We start from the raw sequence: 26,450 nt of genomic DNA, 5'->3' as shown, positions 1-26,450 counted from the left end.
GATGTGCCAAGACGTTTTATGCTGCAAATACTATCTAAAAATAAATAAAATAGGATTTACGTTCTTGTATGAGACTGAGACTTGTATGGTCCTTGATCTGAGACTAAAAAGCCTTGAGGCTCTTTCAATTATTATATTTATTGATATTTTTTTCCGGCTAATAAAATTGTCAAGGATCTGTTAAGCCCTCTTCTGTTAATATATATAATTCCTTTGTCGTGAAAAGAGGTCCGCCTCTATTGTGTCTTGTCCTTTTCCTGAAGTCTTTAGTAAATAATATCTTATATTCTGATTATGTTACCCAGACTTTTTTTTTACTATATATATATATATATATATATATATATATATATATATATATATATATATATATATATATATATATATATATATATATATATATATATATATATATATATATATATATATATATATATATATATATATATATATGTATTCATATATTATATATATATATATATATATATATATATATATATATATATATATATATATATATATATATATATATATATATATATATATATATATATATGTATATATATATATATATTTAATCTGCTTAAATCCTCTACAGTTAGCCACCAGTGCTATAGTTTGTAGTTTAATTGGTATTTTTAATGCGTGTTAGAAGATCTAATTTTGCATTTTTACAGATCAAACGTCCCTATTTCCACGTAAAGCCTCTTGAGCGTGGACAACTAAAAAACTGGCGAGAATACCTTGACTTTGAAATATCTTTTCGGGGATATTTAGGGGACGAAGAACGAATCAGGATACTTTTCGAAAGATGTTTGATTGCCTGTGCTCTTTATGAGGAATTTTGGATTAAGGTTTGATTCATTTCCTTTTTGTAGTTTATGTATTCTATAAATCAACAGTAGGTATACAATCTATACAATCAAAGTATAAATTTATAAATCTACAGTATAAAATCTATAAGTCTATAAATCTACTGTATATAATCTATAAATCTATACATCTACAGTTCTATGAATCTATAAATCTACAATATTCTATAAATTTTATAAATTTACTCCAATAAATCTACAGTTTATTCTATAAATCTACAATATTCTATAAATTCACTACTAAATATATACAGTTTATTCTATAAATTTACAGTTTATTCTATAAATCTACAGTATACAATCTATAAATCTATACATCTACAGTTCTATGAATCTATAAATCTACAGTATTCTGTAAATTTAATACTATAAATCTACAGTTTATTCTATAAATTTACAGTTTATTCTATAAATCTACAGTATAAATCACATTAGGTTTTTAGGTAATTGCCTAGATACCTCACTGGATATAAGGAAACATGTTAAGAAAACAATTCTTACTTCATAAAATGTAGAATAATTATAGTTAACACATTTTGCATGAAGCTGAACTTTATCTTCACATCTTTCATTTTCTACACTTTGGTCAACGAAATTTCTGAAAAAAGCATGGATTTTATGTGCTTTTTTTTCAAACTCGTGCTGAAGCAAATGTCACCAAATTTCTGGAAAAAAGCATGAACTTTTTAAGCATTTATTTTTTTTCAAACTCGTCCTGAAACAAATGCCACCAAATTTCTGAAAAAGTATGCATTTTTTAGCATTTTCATTCGTTTTCAAACTCGTGCTGAAACAAATGCTACCAAATTTCTAAAAACAAATCATGTATTTTTTGAGCATTTTTTTCGTTTTCATACTCGTGCTGAAATGCCATCTATAAAACTGTTTATAGACGCAACTATAGAAACCGCAGTGGCAATTTAAAAAAAATGGCCAAAATTAATGGCGATTTTGAGAAAAACTATCGGAAACTCGACATTTAACAGAAACAGCCAGGATCATTGCCGTCTATATACAATGAAAGAAATGAAGGTAATGGTTAGCTTCATGCATAATGTTTTAACTATGATTGTTCTGCGTATTATTAAGTAAGAATTGTTTTCTTAACATGTTTTCTCATGTCCAGTGAGGTATCTAGGTAATTACCGATTTCTAGATTTACTGATAAAGTCTTCAATGCCACAACGCTCTACCGGAAACGAATATTTAAAAACTTGTTTTTTTAATTTAATTTTCGATACGTAAGAAATAAAATGTTTTCATGTCTTTAACTCAAAAACTAAATAAGGATTGCATAGATGCAGCGTTCGAAATCAAAGGTTAAGAGGATGAATGTTGATTGAAATTAAATTTATAATCAAATAAGATTAAAATTTTATCAAAATGAAATAAAATTTTGAAAAACAAATAAAATAAAACCTAGGCAAAAGTATCGTCTGTATGGCTAATAGCCGTCTTCAGTGAAAGGAAAGAAAAAAAAAAAAGGAAAAACTAAAGTGCAGGGACCCATTTTGAGCGAACTAACTTGCTAAAAAAGACTTCGATTTAAACATGGAAAAACAAAAATCAAGAAGTCGTGGGTGCGAATGCTGATTGAAATTAATTTTATCAAAGTTTTATGTCTATTATAATTAAATAAGATAAAATTGATTAAAATTAAATAAAAATCAAATAATTAAAGTAAATCTAAGTAGCAAAGGAAAAGGAGTACTAGCGAAAGGAAAGGAAAAGGAAATGTAACAAGGAAAATTTAGAACAGAGACCAATAAGAACTAACTTGCTCAAAAAAGTCTTCGGTTAAAACAAGGAAATTAAGGAAAGCAAAAATCAAGAAGTTGTATGGACGAATCGAGATTGAAATCAATTTTTATCAAGGTTTCATTTTTATTATAATTAAATCAGGCTAAAATTTTATTGAAACTAAATACAATTAAAAAAAAATAATTAAAGTAAATCTGAGTAGCGAAGAAAAGGAAAGTCTTCAGCGAAAGGAAAGGAAAATAAAATGTAATAAGAAAAAACCAAGATAAAGAGACCAATAAAAACTAGCTCGCTCAAAAAACCCTTTGGTTAAAACAAGGAAATCAAGGAAAGCGAAAATCAAGAAGTTTTGAGGACAAATCCAGATTGAAATTCATTTTTATCAAGGTTTTATTTTTATTATAATCAAATCAGCTTAAAGTTTTATTGGAACTAAATACAATTAGAACAAAAAAATAATTGAAGTAAATTTGAGTAGCGAAGAAAAAGAAAGTCTTCAGCAAAACGAAAGGAAAATAAAATGTAAAAAAGAAGAACCAAGACAAAGAGACCAATAAGAACTAACTCGATCAAAAAAGCCTTCGGTTAAAACACAGAACTTAAAGAAAGTGAAAAGTTGTGAAGACGAATCCAGATTGAAATTAATTTTTATCAAGGTTTTATTTTTATTATAATTAAATCAGACTAAAATTTTATTGAAATTAAATACAATTAAAAAAAATTTATTAAAGTAAATCTAAGTAGCGAAGAAAAAGAAAATTCTTCAGCCAAAGAAAATGAAAATCAAATGTAAAGAGGAAAAACCAAGACAAAGAGACCAATAAGAACTAACTCGCTCAAAAAAGCCATCGGTTAAAACAAGGAAATCAAGGAAAGCAAAGACCAAGAAGCTTTGAGGACGAATCCGGATTTTAATTGATTTTTATCAAAGTTTTATTTTTATTATAAATAAATCAGATTAAATTTTATTGAAACTAAATACAATTAAAAAGAATATTTAAAGTAAATCTAAGTAGTGAAGAAAAGGAAAGTCTTAAGCGAAAGGAAAGGAAAATAAATCTAAAAAGGAAAAAACCAAGACAAAGATACCAGTAAGAACTAAGTCGCTCAAAAAAGCCTTCAGTTGAAGCAAGGAAGTTAAGGGAAGCGAAAATAAAGAAGTTGTGAGGACGAATCCGGATTGAAATTAATTTTTATCAAGGTTTTATTTTTATTATTCCGATTAAAATTTTATTGAAACTAAATACAATTAAAAAAATAACTAAAGTAAATCTAAGTAGCAAAGAAAAGAAAAGTCTTCAGCGAAAGAAAAGGAAAATAAAATTTAAAAAGGAAAAACCAAGACAAAGAGACCAATAAGAACTAACACGCTCTAGAAAGCCTTCGGTTAAAACAAGGAAATCAAGGAAAGCGAAAATCAAGAAGTTTTGAGGACGAATCCGAATAGAAATTAATCTTTATCAAGGTTTTATTTTTATTATAATTAAATCAGATTAAAATTTACTTTGAGGCTAAACACAATTAAAAATATATAAGTAAAATAAATCTAAGTAGCAAAGAAAAGAAAAGTCTTCAGCGAAAGGAAAGGAAAATAAAATGAAAAAGGAAAAACCAAAATACACGCCCCTAGGCGTCTTCTCAGGAAAAATCTCTTGCTATCAGAAACTTGTAATCCTAAGACTGTTTGATGTCTTTGATTTTTTTTTCCCAGTTGTCCTTAAATGCTTAATTACATTAATTGTCATAATGAAATTTTGTAAAATTTACAAGTTTTTAAAATCTGGCTTTGAAAATCTTATAATCCTTAAACTATTTGATGTCTTTCATGTTTTTGCGCTTTTGTTCATTAAGTGTCCTTAAATGCCATAACTACCTTAAACGCAATGTTGTGGGAAATACTTTTAAAATTTAGTTAATCACGCATACAAGTTACTCATACCCTAAAGTAATTAATTAGTAATTGAAAATGCATTACCAGGGAAGTAATTTGTATTTAATTACCGAGTATGTATTTAAAATACAAATTACTCTAACTACACAACACCTTTTACTCAAAGCGCACCATTTATGACGAAAATTCTTACACAATTCACTATCAAAATTTGGAATTTGCTTTTAACGAAAATTTTTTTCAAACAACTTATCTCCAAGCTGACTGCTTTGCACTGAAAACCAAACCCCCAACAGAAGGTTCGACCATCTGGGGTGGGGGTGGGGTACGGTTAATTTAGAAAAATAAAAAAAGAGGTATTGTTAACTTACGAATGGGTGATCGGATCTTATGTCTCATAAAAAAGGTCTCATGTTCCAGATGATCCATTTTCAATTTGGGACATAGGGAGTGGAGGGGGGAAACGGAAATCTTGGAAAACTCTTAGAGTGAAGGGATCGAGGCGACTCTTGATGGGAAGAAAAAGCACAAGTTCTTGATACGTGATTGACATAACCGGACTAGATTCGCTCTCTCTATGGAAATTGAGGGGATTTTTAGTACTTTGGCGAGTTCGAGAATAAATACAAGTTACAAATACGTGATTGACATAAGCGGACCGGACCCGATCTCTTTGGGGGAATTGGAGGGATCTCTAGTGCTTTGGTGAGTTTGGTGCTTCTGGACATGCTAGGATTATGAAAACGATAACTCTAGTACCGAGTCTGATTCTAGGTTCCGACCTCGTCACAAGTGCCATTTGAGCTGTTGTTATCATCCATGAAGCTCAATAACTGACTAAGTTTCCTGTTAAAGTCAAAAGAAGAATCCGTGCTCCTCCCAACACCATCACTGTCAAAAGTAAAAAAGTCTTGGGAATCGATCGACAACGCATTGCAATGCTCAGCATCACAATCAGTCAACTGATCATCAGCTTTGGCTAGCAAAATATGTTTCATCTCGTCACAAATCACATCAATGATTTGGTCACGGATATCTTCTGGCATTCATGTCCCTTGAACCAGAGTGGTTTCCTCTAGCCATTGCTAGCTCCTTGAAACGATGTTTACTTAGTTACATTGTTAAAGCGTGTGCAGGTCCGTTCTCTAAACCGCTTCCACGAGATTGCTTCCACAAGAGCTTGTGCATGCTTGATAGAGTGGTTTTGTTTCATGGCAGTCATTTTTTTCTTAGTGTAATCAACGTGGGCATCAGCGTTCCCAGAAATCAGTTCTTGTCCCCTTGTAGTATATCAAGTGCCCTGGCGACAGGCTCAGCTAACTCAGTTGCAGGATCAGGCATACTCCTCGAGAAACAGAAGCTCAATCGCTTTCAACTTTGGTAGGTTTAGTTCGTTACAAACCTGCCAAATCTTCTCCCGCACTTTGACAATCCTTTTCACACCATTATGTCGGAAATTCTTCAACACCTGCCTAATTATACAAATTACAACACCTTTTTCATCATCAACAATATTTTTTATCCTGAAGAACTTTCTGTTCAGAGCAAGTGGAATGGTTTGCCCTTCAATACCGCCATTTTTGATTGTATTGTATCGGATTAACGACGCTTCTTGACTACTAAGATCCTTGCGTCGGCCCTGCAGTGCATTCCTGCAGCATGATTCGATCTCTGGGTCCCGTATTACCAAGCTAAGGTCAAACCCACTGCGCCACCACAGGACATCGTAAGGTAAATATTTGGTGCCTGTGGCAGGAACCGAACGATTTATCTAGGTTTAATAGTCAGCAAATTTCCTTACAATAGTAAGGATTGAACCCGACAACTTGCATTTTATTGACGTGCTCTCATCCACTTGACTATCGTAAGGTGAGTCAGCAAATTACGATAGTCAAGTGGATGAGAGCACGTCAATAAAATGCAAGTTGTCGGGTTCAATCCCTACTATTGTCTGGAAATGGTTACAATGGAAAATGGATATTGTAAGGATGATGATGATGACTTTATTTTTGAAAATTTTGCCACTTCAAAATTTTCAATTGCCCTGGCGACAGGCTCAGTTACCTCAGTCCAGAGCAAATGGAATGGTTTGCCCTTCAATACCTGACATTTTTGATGGTGATGATGACCTTATTTTTGAAAATTTTGCCACTTCAAAATTATCGTCTCAAAATCCCTCGGAAAAAAACTGAATACTCTCGAAAATTGTGTTCGATAGACAAAAGTATTGAGGAATGTTGGGACTTTTTGAATCTCGAGTAAGGTGCAAAAAGAGCGGAGAAATCTTGGAGGCGGAGGAAGTGGAAGAGCGGAGGCTTGAACTAAGCTCACATCGCCAACTGTTTTCATCATAGCACAAAAAAAACAGGCCATGTTTCCAGTGTAATTAGTCAAATATTAAACATGAACCAAACAAAGATAGTCTCTGAAAGTTAATTAAGGCAATTAATCTTTATTGAGGCTTTATCTCATTATTTGCGGCAATGGTCGATAAGTAAAAAAAAAAGAATCGAAAATACCACAAAACTGCATTCCTTCAAGTTTTTGAAAAAAGTTAATTTTTTATATCCTCATGAATAATATTAAAAAATCCTTGCATTTTGTGTGCCTTAAATCTGGTAACTTTTGTAAATTTCTCTAACTGTGTAAAATTTCTTCAATATTTTAATATTGGCTGCTGAACTGAAAGAAATATTAGGCTATTAGAAATGATAAGATATTAAGAGTTCAAAAGTACTAACCCGAATAATTCTTGGTTTAGCGAAATTCAGAAAATTCTAGAGTTTTAGTCTGGGGTAAGATTGAGATGAAAGCAAAGGTTTAGATGTGTTAACTGGCATGTTTTAAGAATTTCTGGGTTGAGAATTTTAGACATGTCAAGAAAATTAAGTGGAATCTTCAAAAATTTATTGCTGGGTCAAAGAGACTTGCTAGCCGGACTAGCTATGGTTGGACTCCTTTAGTGCAGGCATGGGTCTAGTTGAAAACTAGTAATTGATCTTGCTTTTTATGTTAATTGAATATTTTGATTAGATGTATTCAGAAATATGGTGATTGCGTGTTAGACAGTAAGAGGTAGCTTGGAAGATTCCTTAACGTAAGTATGGGTCTAGTTGAAAACTGCAGTAAATGATTTAAGTTTCTATGTTAATTTAATAATTTTGGCTAGATATATTTTAAGATATCTTGTTGATTACGTTTCTAACCCTATTAGGTAGCTTGGAAGATCCTTAAAGTATGGGTCAAGTTCAAAACTGCAGTAAATGATTTAAGTTTATATGTTAATTTAATAATTTTGGCTAGATATATTTTAAGATATCTTGTTGATAAAGTTTCTCACCCTATTAGGTAGCTTGGAAGATCCTTAACGTATGGGTCAAGTTGAAAACTGTGGTAAATTTTTAGTTTTCATGTTAAATTAATCATGTTGGTTGGATGTAAATTTTTTTTCTGTTTCTTTTTAAACTAAATATCAAACATTGGGTTTAATGAATGTGTATTTCTAGTACGCGAAATATACAGAGACTAAGGACACATACACAGTTGACTATACAAGAAGTATATATGATCGAGCTTGTAACATCCATTTACAGAAAAGGCCTGGGATTCACCTTCAGTGGGCAGCTTTCGAAGAGAAGCATGGTTTGTAAATTCCTGGCTATTTCTTCTTTCCTTTTTCTTTTTATTCTTTTCTCCTTCTTTAATTTTTTTATTTCTTTCTTTCATTCGTTCTTTCCTTCTCCTTTTTATTTTTTTCCTTCTTTTATTCTTTTCTTTCTTTCTTTCTTTCTTCTTACTCTTTTTTCTCTTTTATTCTTTTCTTTCTTTCCTTCTTTCCCTCTTCCTTTTATTCTTTCTCCTTCTATCATACTTTTCTTTATTTTCGTCTTTCCGTCGTCTTTTTATACTTTTTACTTTCTTTTATTCTTTTCTCTCTTTCCTTCTCCTTTTTATTCTTTTTTCTTCTTTTTTATTTTCTTTTTTTTCTTCGTTTTATTAATGTTGGCTTTTAATTTTATTTTTCGTTCAGAATTATTTTTGACGAAGGAGATGAGGCGTTGGTTTCTTATAATTTGAAGGGAAACTGGTCAAAAAAACGATAAATACGTTTCCATGACAATTATTTTATGGATAAAAATGCAAAATTTTGTAATTTTGTGCATTAGGGCTTGAAACCCAGGGGAAAGGGTTTTTGGATCTCCTGAATACGACGTAGTAATTTTCTGGTTACCATGAATTAGCATGAATGGCTCTTTATTCTCCATAAGAGTCTAGAACAACAACCACAATCTACACCAAACAATTTTTTTCATCACTGGAGCATCACAAGGATGGAAAATCCTTATATCGCTCCAAGCTGCGATTTAAGGTAATTTATGTACAGCTCCTTACCATGAATGTGTTATAATGTTAGGAATTATTTTTAATAATAATCGAATTAAAAATTTGTAATAATTTTAGTTTAGACACAAAATATAGGGTCGAGATTGATAAAAGCGAATAATAAATGTTTCCTGAATAACTCCTATTTAGAATTTTTTTCATCACTGGAGCATCACAAGGATGGAAAATCCTTTTATCGCTTCAAGCTGCGATTTAAGGTAATTTATTTACAGTTCTTTACCATGAATGTGTTATAATGTTAGGAATTATTTTTAATAATAATCGAATTAAAAATTTGTAATAATTTTAGTTTAGACACAAAATATAGGGTCGAGATGATAATAGCGAATAATAAATGTTTCCTGAATAACTCCTATTTAGAAATGAAAATGAACTAAAATTGTTGCTATATGACTTTTGTTTTGCTACAAAAGGAATTCCAGATACTGAGTTTTGTAAGGGCATCTGGTAGTTTATTAATTTATTGTAGTTATAAATTAAGAAATTATTGTAGTTTATTATTAATGATTAGCCAAGGAGCCAGTCTTACGACAGGTATAAAAAAAATATATATAGCTCACATTTTTTTTTTGCAAGGTCGAAAGAACCAATACTTTGCCTTTTCCCCAACACGAAATTATAAGCCCTTTTACTTCCCTGCAAAAACAACTTTTTCTGAAAGTTTGAACTCGATCTTCCAGCTCCTATATGAAACAAGGAGCTCTATTTTGATGATCAGAAACTAGCTGGACAATAGTTTAAAAGTCTGGAGAAATATTGGCTTTCGCTGCCTGTCGTATAGCCGGACATGATTTGCGGACGCAAGTTGTACTGACGTCATTTATATAAATTAGAATCATTTTCAAGTAGCCTACTATCACATTTGACTATATACTAAGGTTGTCTGAAATAAAACATGTATTACATGCTGCGTTCGATTGCCTTTACGCATTGCGTTTTCTTATTTTTTTTTTTTTTTTTCTGATCTTAACCTAGATTTAACATTCGCAGAAAGGGGCCTGTATCGTCCGTGATAATAGGATTTTGTTAATTAGCCTACAAGCCAACATCTTTTGTGGCGACTAATAGTTTTTGCAAATAATGTTTTTGGAAGCAGTATTTTCCTGAATTTTTTTTAAGGAAAATATAGATATGTTAATTCAAAAGTAAATAAGAGATGAAATGAACACATTTACACCTTATGAAAATCTAGTTGATTCCCAAAAATTTTTCAAGTGAACGAATTTGTGTTCCCTTGTAAATTTGTCATTGTTTGACTTGATAGTGGGATTACTTTGAGCACCCCTTTGGGAAGGGTAGTGCTTCCCCCAAAAGCTGAAGAACTGACTAAGCATTTTTTAAGTACTTAAAACGTCTTATAGGGCTTTTTTGCCCATACTTATCAAGATTTTAAATTCAAATTTCTGACCTTATTTCTAGGCCTTTCTTTCAATTTCTAGGCTATTTAGCTTCAATGTTTGAAGGCATGAACTTTTTAATATGAACATTTAAAAAAAATTAAATAAATAAACTTCTTTACTCGTACAGATGTGATATGTTTAGCTTCTTATCAGACTTGTAATTTTTAGTTAATTTTAAGTGAGGCAAATATCTTTAGTTCAGTAATCTTGTAGCTTTTGAAATATACGTCCTACGTAGATTATTCCTAATGAAGTAAATCTGTCACATTTACTTAGAAAAATATTTTCTAAGCAAAAACCTATTTCTTTGTTGGATTGTCATTGTCACCAATCCAAGGTGAAATCTGCTCGCCAGAAAAGTTGGATTTGGTTAAGTGTTTATGGCAAAACCTATTCTTTGTAGATTTGTCATTGTCATCAATCCAAGGTGAAATCTGCTCGCCAGAAAAGTTGGACTTGGTTAAGTGTTTATGGCAAATCCTATTCTTTGTAGATTTGTCATTGTCATCAATCCAAGGTGAAATCTGCTCACCAGAAAAGTTGGACTTGGTTAAGTGTTTATGGCAAAACCTATTCTTTGTAGATTTGTCATTGTCATCAATCCAAGGTGAAATCTGCTCGCCAGAAAAGTTGGACTTGGTTAAGTGTTTATGGCAAATCCTATTCTTTGTAGATTTGTCATTGTCATCAATCCAAGGTGAAATCTGCTCACCAGAAAAGTTGGACTTGGTTAAGTGTTTATGGCAAAACCTATTCTTTGTAGATTTGTCATTGTCATCAATCCAAGGTGAAATCTGCTCGCCAGAAAAGTTGGACTTGGTTAAGTGTTTATGGCAAATCCTATTCTTTGTAGATTTGTCATTGTCATCAATCCAAGGTGAAATCTGCTCACCAGAAAAGTTGGACTTGGTTAAGTGTTTATGGCAAAACCTATTCTTTGTAGATTTGTCATTGTCATCAATCCAAGGTGAAATCTGCTCGCCAGAAAAGTTGGACTTGGTTAAGTGTTTATGGCAAAACCTATTCTTTGTAGATTTGTCATTGTCATCAATCCAAGGTGAAATCTGCTCGCCAGAAAAGTTGGACTTGGTTAAGTGTTTATGGCAAAACCTATTCTTTGTAGATTTGTCAATTTCATCAATCCAAGGTGAAATCTGCTCGCCAGAAAAGTTGGACTTGGTTAAGTGTTTATGGCAAAACCTATTCTTTGTAGATTTGTCATTGTCATCAATCCAAGGTGAAATCTGCTCGCCAGAAAAGTTGAACTTGGTTAAGTGTTTATGGCAAAACCTATTCTTTGTAGATTTGTCATTGTCATCAATCCAAGGTGAAATCTGCTCACCAGAAAAGTTGGACTTGGTTAAGTGTTTATGGCAAAACCTATTCTTTGTAGATTTGTCATTGTCATCAATCCAAGGTGAAATCTGCTCGCCAGAAAAGTTGAACTTGGTTAAGTGTTTATGGCAAAACCTATTCTTTGTAGATTTGTCATTGTCATCAATCCAAGGTGAAATCTGCTCGCCAGAAAAGTTGAACTTGGTTAAGTGTTTATGGCAAAACCTATTCTTTGTAGATTTGTCATTGTCATCAATCCAAGGTGAAATCTGCTCGCCAGAAAAGTTGGACTTGGTTAAGTGTTTATGGCAAAACCTATTCTTTGTAGATCTGTCATTGTCATCAATCCAAGGTGAAATCTGCTCGCCAGAAAAGTTGAACTTGGTTAAGTGTTTATGGCAAAACCTATTCTTTGTAGATCTGTCATTGTCATCAATCCAACGTGAAATCTGCTCGCCAGAAAAGTTGGACTTGGTTAAGTGTTTATGGCAAAACCTATTCTTTGTAGATTTGTCATTGTCATCAATCCAAGGTGAAATCTGCTCGCCAGAAAAGTTGAACTTGGTTAAGTGTTTATGGCAAAACCTATTCTTTGTAGATCTGTCATTGTCATCAATCCAAGGTGAAATCTGCTCACCATAAATGTTCGACTTGATTAAGTGTTTATGGATGCTTAAGTAACTTCGTGGAACATTTTTTTTTTCTTCAACGCTTATCATTTGTTTTTTACTCTGTTACTCATCCAATTTCCACCCCTAAGTACTTCATATTTGATGTCTTAGTACTTCTGATGTAAATATTATTGAACAAAGGTTTTTGTCTGCAAGATAAATTTTATTTCTCGTGTAGAACTGAGAAAGTAAAAATAAAATAAAAATAAATGGTAATTTTTGTAGAATCAGTGGGATAACCAATACAGCTTTTACAAAAGGTAGACAGAGATGTAGAGCTCTATGCGGCTCTTTTATCGCAAAAAAAGAAACCGGAAAAAACACGCACTTCTCAAAAAGAGAAAGAAGAAGAGGACAAAAAAGTAACTTTAGAAAATAAAAAAAATAATAGGGAAAAGTTATCTCAATTGTTTTTTTTATCCCTAAAGTTTACGGATAAAAATAGGGATTATAATGTTACAAAGTTTAGAATAGTACGCTATTGTAAGCTTAAAGAACCCTCTTCTTTAAATTCCTTTTTTACAACAGCGACGATAATTCACTTACTAACTCAGACAAGTTGTGTTCATTCTATGTGAGACTTTACTCTTGGATCACGTAGAAATAAAATTGCTGTGATAGACAAAATCAATCGCATCAATGGGCAGTGTTGGCTTCCGTTTTCTTCACTAAGAATTTTTGTGTCTCCCTTTTCCGGGTAAAATGTTCGAAGTTGAAAGAGCGTTGTTGAAATGGATCTGGATGATGGGTTACTCACATCCTTTCTAGACTTAAATCATTTTTGGGTATGAAGTTATTGTGTCCCATTTTCCCTTTTTTCATAAACAATTTCGATGAAATAGGGATCCAAAATCAGCGTTTCTATCATATCGTTTTCAGTACCAATTACGTCTTCCATATCTGTTGCTGTTGTGTTTAAACAGTTGCTCGGAAAATCACTTACTCACATCTTTTTTTGACTTAAATCATTTTTAGGTATGAAGTTATTGTGTCCCATTTTCCCTTTTTTCGTAAGCAATTTTGACGAACTAGGGATCCAAAATCAGCGTTTCTATCATATCGTTTTCAATACTAATTACGTCTTCCCTATCTGTTGCTGTTGTGTTTAAACAGTTGCTCGGAAAATCACTTACTCACATCTTTTTGACTTCAATCATTTTTGGGTATGAAGTTATTGTGTCCCATTTTCCTTTTTTTCGTAAGCAATTTTGATGAACTGGGGATCCAAAATCAGCGTTTCTATTATATCGTTTTCAATATTAGTTGCGTCTTCCTTATCTGTTGCTGTTGTGTTTAAACAGTTGCTCGGTAAATCACTTACATCTTTTTTTGACTTAAATCATTTTTGGGTATGAAGTTATTGTGTCCCATTTTCCCTTTTTTCGTAAGCTATTTTGATGAACTAGGGATCCAAAATCAGTGTTCTATCATGTCCTTTTCAATATTAATTGCGTCTTCCATATCTGTTGCTGTTGTGTTTAAACAGTTGCTCGGAAAATCACTTACTCACATCTTTTTTGACTTTAATCATTTTTGGGTATGAAGTTATTGTGTCCCATTTTCCCTTTTCTCGTAAGCTATTTTGATGAACTAGGGATCCAAAATCAGCGTTTCTATCATATAGTTTTCAATACTAATTGTGTCTTCCATATCTGTTGCTGTTATGTTTAAACAGTTGCTTGGAAAATCACTTACTCACATCATTTTTGGGTATGAAACTATTGTGGCCCATTTGCCCTTTTGTCGTAAAAATTTTTGTGGAACTAGCAAGCTAAACCAGCGTTTCTATTATATCATTTTCAAAACTAATTTCGTCTTCCATATTTGTTGCTCGAAAAATCAGTCAGTTGGCAGACATAAGTTGGAAGTTTTTCTTCTTGATAAATTGCTTGACAGACACAATTAACATCGACAAAATTGGCAACTAAATTGTGAGAAGGAGCGATTGTTTCTTCTCTGTGAACCTTAATCACGGTTAAACTCAATTGCCATCTACTACTACTACTACTACTAATTACTCACTGCAGCACCAATCCGCCTGAGGCCAACACAGCTACGCACACTCCTCCTCAAACCTAATCTATTTAAAGCCTCCCTCTTTACACCCTCCCAGGAAGTTCCCATTTCCTTTAAATCTTTATTTATGACATCCTCCCAACCCAGACAAGGACGACCTGCTTTCCGTGTAGCCCCAGACGGTTGGCCAAAAAGGACAATATTCGGTAATCTGTCATCCTTCATCCGTAGAACGTGGCCTAGCCATCTCAACCTTTCTTTCATTATAGCCCTAGAAAGCAGGATTGAACCACATTTTTCGTACAACCTACTGTTTGAAATACGGTCAGTCTGCCGGGTACCCAGAACAATCCGTAGGCAATTTCTCCGGAAAACATCTAGTAAAATTTCATCTGCTTTTCGGAGTGCCCATGCTTCAGAGACATATTTGATCAATGTCATCACTGTAGCTTCCAGTATTCTAATCTTGGTTTGCAGACTTATCTTTCTATTCTTTTTTCCAAACTTTTTTTAACTGTGAAAAAAACACCCTGAGCCTTAGCTATTCTACTTTTAACATCTTCACTCCCGCCATCCCTCATTCTTAAGATAGGCTCCTTCTGAAATAAGGGGTTTTACGACAAGTCATCACTTTTAACTCCTGTTTTAACTGCAGTCTTAATGAAAATCGTCATAATTTTTACTGACATTTTTAATGTCAACGCCGCCCAAATCAGCAAAAAAGTGTCACTCCTTGAACATCTATACAAAATTGTGTAAACGTTCTCATTTCTATATTCCTTCTCAACAAGTTGGAAATGTACGTTTGCTCTATTTATTGCGCATGACTCTTAGCTCTAATGGGCATCGGTGAGTAATTAGTAGTGGGCATTTTTTTTTCTTTATATAATAAGTTTTAAGGACCTAAGTTTTAACAGCAGTTTTAAATGGCCTTAGTAACTTTTCCAAAATGACAAGTTACTTATGTCATTGAATTCATTAGTTTCAGATCTATCCGTTCAGTGAGCCATAATTTTGCAATTACTATTACTATTTATTGCTATTACAATTTTTTTACGATTCATTACTATTTTTATTACTATTACTATTTTAAACTATTACTATTTATTATTACTATTGCTATACTAGCAATGACATTTGAGATTACTTCGATTTTGTTTTGGAGAAAAATTTAAATTTGCTTAAAAATAAGCTAATTGTCCCATCTTAAGCAATTTTTAACTATTAGTGGATTTTCAATTTAAAAGACCATACACACCAAATTTCAAAAAACTAATAGGATAGATGGCCTCTGCTATGGAATGATAGCAAACTAGTTGTCTTTCGTTAATATATTAAAACCGTTTATTATTAAATTAATATCAAATTTATTAATATTCATTATTTTCATTATAAATTTATTAAATCAATGCTAAATTTGCTACTATTCGTTAAAATTTTTAAATATAAATTTATTATTAAATATAAACTATGAATATATTGATATTCTATTAAATCTATCATAAAAATATTAAACCTAAATTAAATTTATGACACATTATAAATTTATTGCATTAGTATTAAATTTATTATTGTACATTAAATTTATTATAAAATTATTGAATCTAAATCGAATTTATTACGTATTGTAAATTTACTAAATTAATATTAAATTTATTAATATTCATTAAGTTAATTATAAATTTATTATATTATTTTAAAACCATACCAAAAATTGCGCATGAAGTGTTAACCTTAACAAGCCAAAAAATAAACTTGTTCTCAGCTCCTAATAAGTGAAAATGTGTATTTTCATCAAAAATATCCGTCCATTCAAAAAATGATCTTAATGTTGGATTTTAAGAAAATTATATTCCTGACTTAAACCAAAAATTTGTCCTGAATTAAGGATATCTAGGAATGTAAAGATGTATTAGTTTCAGATAATTTTTTAGTCTTCCTAGGGTGTGCTAAAAAAAAGGTCACAAATTTTTATTTATTTTGAATAACTTTTACAAAAAAATAAATGCAAATTAATGCAGCTTTTATTCCGAGCGACTTCTGATCGATTTGAATTTGACATTGTGAGTGTCGTTTTTGTCTTGTAGTTCGGATTAGCAATTTTTTTAAAGTGAGGTTATAAAGTTTTTAGGAAGCTTCTTAAAAGCTGACGGATTTTGCATTTGCATTTGCAATAAAAGAATGTTTGAAGAACAATGAAATACGATGTTTACACTCAGTATGGTAGCATTGCCCCAGTTATAGTGTAAATAAAATGTTTTGTATATAAATATATACGTATTTTTAGGAAACGAAGAAAAATCTGCTGAAATACTTAATAAAATGGTCGGACTATTTCCTAGTTTAGAGATTGTTCTCCTTCGAAGAATCAACTTAGAGCGCCGAAGAGGGCATCTCAACAGCGCCCTGGCTTTTTACAAAAAGGCAATTATTACTGCTGGAAGCACCTCAACTGGTTCAAATTTGTCGATTCGTGCTGCAAGATTTGCATCTAAGGTAAATTACCGTTTGTAGATCTCTCTTCATTTCATTCTCTCTTTCTCTCTTCCTTCATTCTCTCTTCACTTCTCTCTCGTTTCTCTTCATTATGGAAATCTTTTTCTCTTTGTCATGAGAAAACGATGTGCTCATTTACCTTCCTAATAACATACTAAATGACTTTTAAATATATTAATGACGGGCTTGAGAATCTGAGACGTACGTGGTGAAGGGGCTATGGGATAGGATCCCCTCCTCCAGAATCCTATTTTTTTGTCATCATAGTTGTGTTCATTTAGCTAAATGACTCAGTTGTGGAAAATGACTTTTTTAAATGCATGAATGACGTTCCTATGAATCTTAGACGGATGAAGGAAAAGGGGCTTGTGGTCTTACCATCCCCTCAGTATTTTTGTCCTTATCAGTTGTACTCATTTACCGTGCTAAATGACTCTTTGAAATATATTAATCAAAGTAATATGAATCTGTGACATACGCAGGGAAGGGAGCGTTGGGGCACGACCTCTCCCCTCCCTTTCTCAGATCCTTTTTTTCTTCATCGGTTGTGCTTATTTACCATGCTTATAGCCCGCTAAATGTCTTGTTGAAATATATGGATGACGGTATTATGAATCTGAGACGTATGAAGGGGAGGGGGGCAAATGGAACCCGAGCTAAAGCTCCAAACACCCTTTTATCCCTCTCTCTCTCTCTCTCTTTTTCTGTCTTTCTCTCTCTCTTTCTCTTTCTCTAGAAAAAGTTATAGTTTAAGCAACCCCAAAAGTTAAAATAATTTTTAAAGCCTTTTCAAAGCTGAAAAAATTTAGCTTGCGACTCTACCAAAGAAGTTTAATGGATTATAGATTCTACCAAGGAAGAGTTAATGACTAAGGTCCTTATTGAGACATAGGCTCTTTTGTGTGTAACCTCCTCTGTCCTCGAATTTATTTAAACCCAAGTCATTTTCCTTTTAATAAAGATATTACTATCTATTAACATATTTAAAGTGCTTTTATTTAATGCTGTCACATCCATGCATTGGAAAATTACTCCTCCCCTTCCATTGGGAAAGTTTGCTGGGTGCGTCCTTAATATGAATATTCTATTAGAGAAGTATCTTTTTTCTTTTTCTTGTTTTCTTAGACTAGTTGAATTCCTGGTCAAAGTCTAAAAATCCTTGAGATGCCCCACCAAAATCTTTAGATAGCCCCATAAAAATAGCCCTTTTAAAATATTTGTCTATTTTCTTTGTAAATTTACTCTTATTATGACATTTTAGGTTTTGGGAAACGCTAGTGAAGCCGAAGAAATATTATCCACTGCCGTTGAAAAAGATCCTAAAAATCCTCGCCTATATCTACAGTTGACTGACCTTTATATGCATCAGGTTCCTTTTGATTTCACTGCAGTTCTAAAAGCTCTCAATAAAGCTCTGTCGGCTCCTTTGGATCTTCAAGACAAATTGCGTTTTGCTCAAAGAAAATTGCAATTTGTTGAAGATTTTGCGCCGTTCGTGACTGACCTTCACGAGGCTGAAAAGGAATATAGTGATTTGGCTAGAGAGGTTCGTGAAAAGATGCCAAAACGCGAAGCTGAACCACAAAGTCTGAAAGGTGAACCGGATACTAAAAAGGTAAAAATGTTTATTAGTATTAATCCCTAAGAGCATAGGAAACTATTTCTGGCACTAATACTGAAAACAAACTATCAGCGCCAGCCGATGTTTGGTGATTTTTTTACCATGTTAGTTCTATTCTAAACTGCTGCATACGTTGTCTTTTCATTTTTTTGAAAAGCAGGGATGGTAAAGAAGCAGAATTCTATCGCTAGTAGGCCTATCAGTTTGAAGTTGATAAGGCTGCTTAACCTACCAAGCTTTCCCAAACTACCCCGGGCTCGTTTTCTGCAGGATGGTCTTCACTTATAAATAATACTTGAAAACAAAAACCTCATTGATTATTGCCTGCAGAGATATCTATGCTTTAACCCTACCATACTGAAGATTAATTACATCTTCAGATTTCTTTAAATTTTTTCCTTTTTTAAATAAATTCACCCGGATCTACACCAAGAGGCGCTAATAACTTCAAATTATTTTCATCCCCATTTTACATCGCCGCGTATCCAACTCCTATAAGTTTTCTATTTTCTTCGAACAATCCGTATCCTTTAATAAATATCACTGACTTTTAGCCAAAATACTTTTAGCCAGAAAGGAGACATGATTTTTTTTTAGGAAACCAGCAAAGACTACAGCTAAAAGTAATGCTGCAACAGCAACCCTTACAAGCCCAAGAACTACTACGTATAATAAAGCGATCCAATCTCCGTTGTTTTGGTGAAGACTTGGGATTTAAGTAATAATTTATCGTACGATAACAGTTGTATGTGTTAAAACCAGCAATGACTACAGCTAAACAAATGCTGCAACAGCAATTCTTACAAGCCCAAGAACTTCTACGTCTAATAAAGCGATCCAATCTTCGTCTTTTTGCTGAAGACTTGGGATTTAACTAATAGTTTATTGTACGATAACAGTTGTATGTGTTAAAACCAGCTACGACTACAGCTAAAAGTAATGCTGCAACAGCAACCCTTACAAGCCCAAGAACTACTACGTCTAATAAAGCGATCCAATCTTCGTTGTTTTGGTGAAGACTTGGGACTTAAGTAATAATTTATCGTACGATAACAGTTGTATGTGTTAAAACCAGCAAAGACTACAGCTAAAACTAATGCTGCAACAGCAACCCTTACAAGCCCAAGAACTTCTACGTCTAATAAAGCGATCCAATCTTCGTCTTTTTGCTGAAGACTTGGGATTTAACTAATAGTTTATCGTACGATAACAGTTGTATGTGTTAAAACCAGCAATGACTATAGCTAAAAGTAATGCTGCAACAGCAACCCTTACAAGCCCAAGAACTACTAGGTCTAATAAAGCGATCCAATCTTAATCTTTTTGCTGAAGACTTGGGATTTAAATAATAGTTTATCGTACGATAACAGTTGTATGTGTTAAAACCAGCAAAGACTACAGCTAAAAGTAATGCTGCAACAGCAACCCTTACAAGCCCAAGAACTACTAGGTCTAATAAAGCGATCCAATCTTCGTCTTTTTGCTGAAGACTTGGGATTTAAATAAAAGTTTATCGTACGATAACAGTTGTATGTGTTAAAACCAGCAAAGACTACAGCTAAAAGTAATGCTGCAACAGCAACCCTTACAAGCCCAAGAACTACTAGGTCTAATAAAGCGATCCAATCTTCGTCTTTTTGCTGAAGACTTGGGATTTAAATAATAGTTTATTGTACGATAACAGTTGTATGTGTTAAAACCAGCAATGACTACAGCTAAAAGTAATACTACAAACACAACCCTTACAAGCCCAAGAACTACTGCGTCTACTGAAGCGATCAGATATTCGTCGTGTTGGTGAAGACTTGGGATTTAACTAATAGTTTTTCGTAGGATAACAGTTGTTTGTGGTAAAACCAGCAATGACTACAGCTAAAAGTAATACTACAAACACAACCCTTACAAGCCCAAGAACTACTGCCTCTACTGAAGCGATCAGATATTTGTCGTGTTGGTAAAGACTTGGGATTTAACTAATAGTTTATCCTAGGATAATAGTTGTTTGTGTTAAAACCAGAAATGACTACAGCTAAAAGTAATACTATAAACACAACCCTTACAAGCCCAAGAACTACTGCGTCTACTGAAGCGATCAGATATTCGTCGTGTTGGTGAAGACTTGGGATTTAACTAATAGTTTATTGTACGATAACAGTTGTATGTGTTAAAACCAGCAAAGACTATAGCTAAAAGTAATACTACAAACGCAACCCTTACAAGCCCAAGAACTACTGCGTCTACTGAAGCGATCAGATATTCGTCGTGTTGGTGAAGACTTGGGATTTAACCAATAGTTAATCCTACGATAACAGTTGTATGTGTTAAAACCAGCAATGACTATAGTTAAAACTAATGCTGCAACAGCAACCCTTATAAGTCCAAGAACTACTGCGTCTACTGAAGCGATCAGATATTTGTCGTGTTGGTGAAGACTTGGGATTTAACTAATAGTTTTTCGTAGGATAACAGTTGTTTGTGTTAAAACCAGCAATGACTACAGCTAAAAGTAATACTACAAACACAACCCTTACAAGCCCAAGAACTACTGCCTCTACTGAAGCGATCAGATATTCGTCGTGTTGGTGAAGACTTGGGATTTAACTAATAGTTTTTCGTAGGATAACAGTTGTTTTTGTTAAAACCAGCAATGACTACAGCTAAAAGTAATACTAAAACCACAACCCTTACAAGCCCAAGAACTACTGCGTCTACTGAAGCGATCAGATATTCGTCGTGTTGGTGAAGACTTGGGATTTAACCAATAGTTTATCCTACGATAACAGTTGTATGTGTTAAAACCAGCAATGACTACAGTTAAAACTTATGCTGCAACAGCAACCCTTACAAGCCCAAGAACTACTGCGTCTACTGAAGCGATCAGATATTTGTCGTGTTGGTGAAGACTTGGGATTTAACTAATAGTTTTTTGTAGGATAACAGTTGTTTGTGTTAACACCAGCAATGACTACAGCTAAAAGTAATACTACAAACACAACCCTTACAAGCCCAAGAACTACTGCGTCTACTGAAGCGATCAGATATTCGTCGTGTTGGGGAAGACTTGGGATTTAACTAATAGTTTTTAGTAGGATAACAGTTGTTTGTGTTAAAACCAGCAATGACTACAGCTAAAAGTAATACTACAAACACAACCCTTACAAGCCCAAGAACTACTGCGTCTACTGAAGCGATCAGATATTCGTCGTGTTGGTGAAGACTTGGGATTTAACCAATAGTTTATCCTACGATAACAGTTGTAATTGTTAAAACCAGCAATGACTACAGTTAAAACTAATGCTGCAACAGCAACCCTTACAAGTCCAAGAACTACTGCGTCTACTGAAGCGATCAGATATTTTTCGTGTTGGTGAAGACTTGGGATTTAACTAATAGTCTTTCGTAGGATAACAGTTGTTTGTGTTAAAACCAGCAATGACTACAGCTAAAAGTAATACTACAAACACAACCCTTACAAGCCCAAGAACTACTGCCTCTACTGAAGCGATCAGATATTCGTCGTGTTGGTAAAGACTTGGGATTTAACTAATAGTTTATCCTAGGATAATAGTTGTTTGTGTTAAAACCAGAAATGACTACAGCTAAAAGTAATACTACAAACACAACCCTTACAAGCCCAAGAACTACTGCGTCTACCGAAGCGATCAGATATTCGTCGTGTTAGTGAAGACTTGGGATTTAACTAATAGTTTATTGTACGATAACAGTTGTATGTGTTAAAACCAGCAAAGACTATAGCTAAAAGTAATACTACAAACGCAACCCTTACAAGCCCAATAACTACTGCGTCTACTGAAGCGATAAGATATTCGTCGTGTTGGTGAAGACTTGGGATTTAACTAATAGTTTTTCGTAGGATAACAGTTGTTTTTGTTAAAAACCAGCAATGACTACAGCTAAAAGTAATACTAAAACCACAACCCTTACAAGCCCAAGAACTACTGCGTCTACTGAAGCGATCAGATATTCGTCGTGTTGGTGAAGACTTGGGATTTAACCAATAGTTTATCCTACGATAACAGTTGTATGTGTTAAAACCAGCAATGACTACAGTTAAAACTTATGCTGCAACAGCAACCCTTACAAGCCCAAGAACTACTGCGTCTACTGAAGCGATCAGATATTTGTCGTGTTGGCGAAGACAGCAACCGTTACAAACCCAAGAACTACTAAGTCTAATAAAGCGATCCAATCTTCGTCGTTTTGGTTAAGACTTGGGATTTAACTAATAGTTTATCGAACGATAAGAATTGTATTTTTTAAAACAGCAACGACTACAGCCAAAAGTAATGCTGCACCAGCAATCCTTACATGCCCTAGAACTACTACGTATACTGAAGTGATTAAATCTTCGTCGTGTTGGCGAAGACTTGGGATTTAACTAATATTTTATCGTACGATAACAGTTGTATGTGTCAAAACCAGCAACGACTACAGCTAAAATTAATGCTGCAACAGCAACCCTTAGGAGCCCAAGAACTATTTCGTCTACTGAAGCGATCGAATCTTCGTCGTGCTGGTAAAGACTTGGGATTAAGTTAATAGTTTATCGTACTATAAGAGTTGTATATATTAAAACAAGCAACGACTACAGCTATAAGTAACACTGTAATAGCAACCCTTACACGCCCTAGAACTACTACGTCTACTTAAGCGATTAAATCTTCGTCGTGTTGGTGAAGACTTGGGATTTACCTAATAGTTATTCGTACGATAACAGTTGTATATGTCAAAACCAGCAACTAGTATAGTTAAAATTAATACTGCAACAGCAACCCTTACAAGCCCTAGAACTATTACGCCTTCTGAAGTGATCGAATCTCCGTCGGGATATTGAAGACTTGGGATTTATTAAATAGTTTATCGTACTATAAGAGTCGTATGTATTAAAACAAGCAACGACTACAGCTAAAAGTAATACTGCAACGTACGTATTAAAACCAGTAATGCCCCGTGCACCATGCCCTTTAAGCCCAACACAGATACACACGCATCACCTTTATCGCAATCTATTCAAAGCCTCCTTTACATCGTCCCACCCCACTCGGGACGACTGCGCCCAACCCTGGGTATTCTATTGCTAGTTATATTCTTATGCCCGCAAAAAAAATCATCTTGCACCTTGGCTACGCTGATTTGTGCATCTTTAATGTATCCGCTGCCTATACCAACTATACACTATACCATCTATATAACATCTATATGCTAACCCGGTAATGCTAAATATCTGTTATTTTTTGAAAGATATGCTTGTTATTTGCCACTGAACTCTAAACACAGTAGTTCGAAATTACAGTAAATGTTAGTAAAATTTATATGCAAATTTATATTAATATTAAAATTAATATTAAAATTTTATATTAATATAAAATTTATATTAAAATTCTTATGCAATACCACTTAACTAGTTGTTACACATTCTTGTAATAAATTACACAGATCCGTTCAAACGATAATTGTAGTTGAATTCTAAAATGATATGCCTATAATTTAGTTAATAATTCCTTCTTTAATCCGTAGTATTTCTGTTTGTATGTTTTGCTTCTTTTTTTTTATGGGTTACTTACTGTATATTTTATATGTTCGGTTTCATTCACAAATATATTCACAAATATTCACATAATTCGCATTCACAAATATAGCACCTTTTCGCCATTAGTATTTTAAATTTGTTTCTAAGACAACATTTTTCAGGCTCGGGAAGCATATACGCCAGCTCTGCCGACAACAGCATATTCTACATCTGCTGCTACTCCATATACTAGTGCCAGCTACACAAATCAGTACAATTATGGGTCCTCATATGGGACCAATTATGCAGGCAGTACCTACAATCCAGCAACTTATCAACAGGGAAGTACTTGGTATAATCAGGGTAGTTATGGATACGGATATGGTAACTATCCCTATACCGGGTATTGATACCCTATCTGAAGTCCAGTGTTTAAAGTTGGTTTAGATTTTTGTTTATTAAAAATTAAAGGTTTTTTTACTCAGAATTTTCTTGTGTTTTATTTCTGACTCCTAAAATTTTGAAAAATAAAGCTGGTTAAGCACTTTTATTATAATCTGGATGTTTTGACAGTTTAGGTTAAAAATATGCTAGTTGTGTTCCAAAAACTACCTTAAGATAGAACTAGGTACGTATGCTGGAGGGTCTTCCAGTCGTTGCCCTTCTCTTTAAATCCCAAAACGCATTTGTTAATTGTCATGCAATTTCTCCCACTTTCCACGGAATCTACCCGTTTTGATTTTTACGAAGATGTCCCGCCTAGTGTTGCTATTGCTGGTAGATATTAAATGATTTCTTAGACCACACTGCTTTTCCATTTACGAAAAGTTAAGAGAGAGAAATGGGTTTAATTTAAACAAAACAGTAATTTAATCAGAGGCAACGCTCTAGTGTCATGTAAAGGCCATAAGGCTTCAATGGTTTATTATTTATTTATTATATTTTTTCCAGAGGCACTTCATATGGAAGGGATGGTCGTATAAACTTCGGAGGGGGCGCATTCGATTGGAAATCGGAAGTTCTAGTGCCCTTGTCAATAGTCAAAAGTGATCAGAGGGCAGCTACCCCTTCCCCCACGCCCTTTTTTAAGGTAGCTGTTTTGTTAAAAGTAGTTAAAAGGTGAAATAGCGAAAGCTCTGGTGTCGACCCCCTCCCCCTAGGGCCCGGGGGCATGTAGCATAAGTTACACCCTAGGGGCATCTATGGTTCTTATGGAAGGGATGTTTGTATAAACTTTAGAGAGGACTCATTTCATTGAAAAATGGAAGTTCTAGCTCATTTTTTAAGAGTAAAAGACATCCGAGGGCAATTAGCTCCCCCACGCCCTTTTTTACCTAAACCCATATCATCAAAATTTTGAAATAGCCATTTTTTTAAATAGTTCAAATATCAGAAAACAAAATCTCCGGTGTCGACACAACTCCCCTCCTTGGACCTAGGAGGCAGGCGTTATAAATTATACCCTGGAGGTATATATGGTTCTTATGAAAGGGATGCCCGTATAAACTTCAAGAGGGCTCATTTGTTTGGAAAGTGAAAGTTCTAATTGATTTTTAAAGAGTCAAAAGCGATTGAAGGGCAACTAGACCCCCCCCCCCACGCCCTTTTTTCCCCAAATGCATCCAATAAAAGTTTTGAGATAGCCATTTTATTAAGAATAGTTCTTCAACAAAATTGCTGCACAAAATTCTGGTTTGATACATTTTGGGAATAAAGGGCCTTGGGGGTATGTTGCCCTCCGATCACTCTTGACTCTTCAAAAAGGAATAAAAACTTACAGTTTCTAATCATTTGAATCACCTCCGAGGTTTTTACCACCACTTCTTTCATACAAGTTTTAAGTACACCCAGGGCACAAGTTACGACCCTTCTCCTGGACTCTGGAGAGAGTCTATGTTGACCTCGAATTTTTGTCATCTGATTGTTAGACTATATAAAAAAACTGACTATCTAGAAATTTTGATCAAACGTATTTGGAGAAACAAAGCTGTGTATGCAGGGCGGGGGTATATGCTCTCTGATCCCCTTTGATGCATAAGGATGCAGCTAGCACTTTGGATTTCAATTAAATGAGCCACCTCTGAAGTTTATACGACCAACCATTGTATAAAAACGTTATTTCCCCCCGGAGCACAACTTAAAACACTTGCCCCCAGGCTCTAAGTTGTTGAGCCAACCCCGGAGTTTTTGCTGTCTAATGTTTCAACTATTTTTAATAAAATGACTATCTAAAAATTTTCGGATGGGTTTGGGGAAGAAAAGATATGAAAGGGGGAGGGGGGTTGGGTCGTTGCCCTCTGATCTATTTGGACTCTTAAAAATTGAAATAGAAAATTAAATTTCAAATCAAATGAGCCCACTCTGAAGTTTATACGAGCATCTTCTCCATAAGAAGCATATGAACCCCCAGGATATAGCTAACAACGCCTATCCCCGGGCCCTGGAGGTATGTG

General features: G+C 33.8%; 1 protein-coding gene across 1 annotated transcript in view; it reads left to right on the top strand.

Annotated features, from left to right (window-relative positions):
* Positions 1–24,484, top strand: part of LOC136028697 (pre-mRNA-processing factor 39-like) — a 62,182-nt gene extending 37,698 nt beyond the window's left edge. Inside the window, exons 7-11 of the mRNA XM_065706528.1 lie at positions 678–854; positions 8,031–8,166; positions 16,638–16,846; positions 18,108–18,461; positions 24,180–24,484. Of these exons, the coding sequence (XP_065562600.1) occupies positions 678–854; positions 8,031–8,166; positions 16,638–16,846; positions 18,108–18,461; positions 24,180–24,407 (1,104 nt within the window). The 3' untranslated portion in view covers positions 24,408–24,484. The remainder of the gene's footprint in view (positions 1–677; positions 855–8,030; positions 8,167–16,637; positions 16,847–18,107; positions 18,462–24,179) is intronic.
* The last annotated feature ends 1,966 nt before the right edge of the window (positions 24,485–26,450 follow it).

This window comes from Artemia franciscana, chromosome 7 (genome assembly GCF_032884065.1).
Source record: "Artemia franciscana chromosome 7, ASM3288406v1, whole genome shotgun sequence".
NCBI lineage: Eukaryota > Metazoa > Arthropoda > Branchiopoda > Anostraca > Artemiidae > Artemia > Artemia franciscana.
The sequence above is the reverse complement of the archived record's forward strand: the minus strand, read 5'-3'. Positions and strand labels throughout refer to the sequence as shown.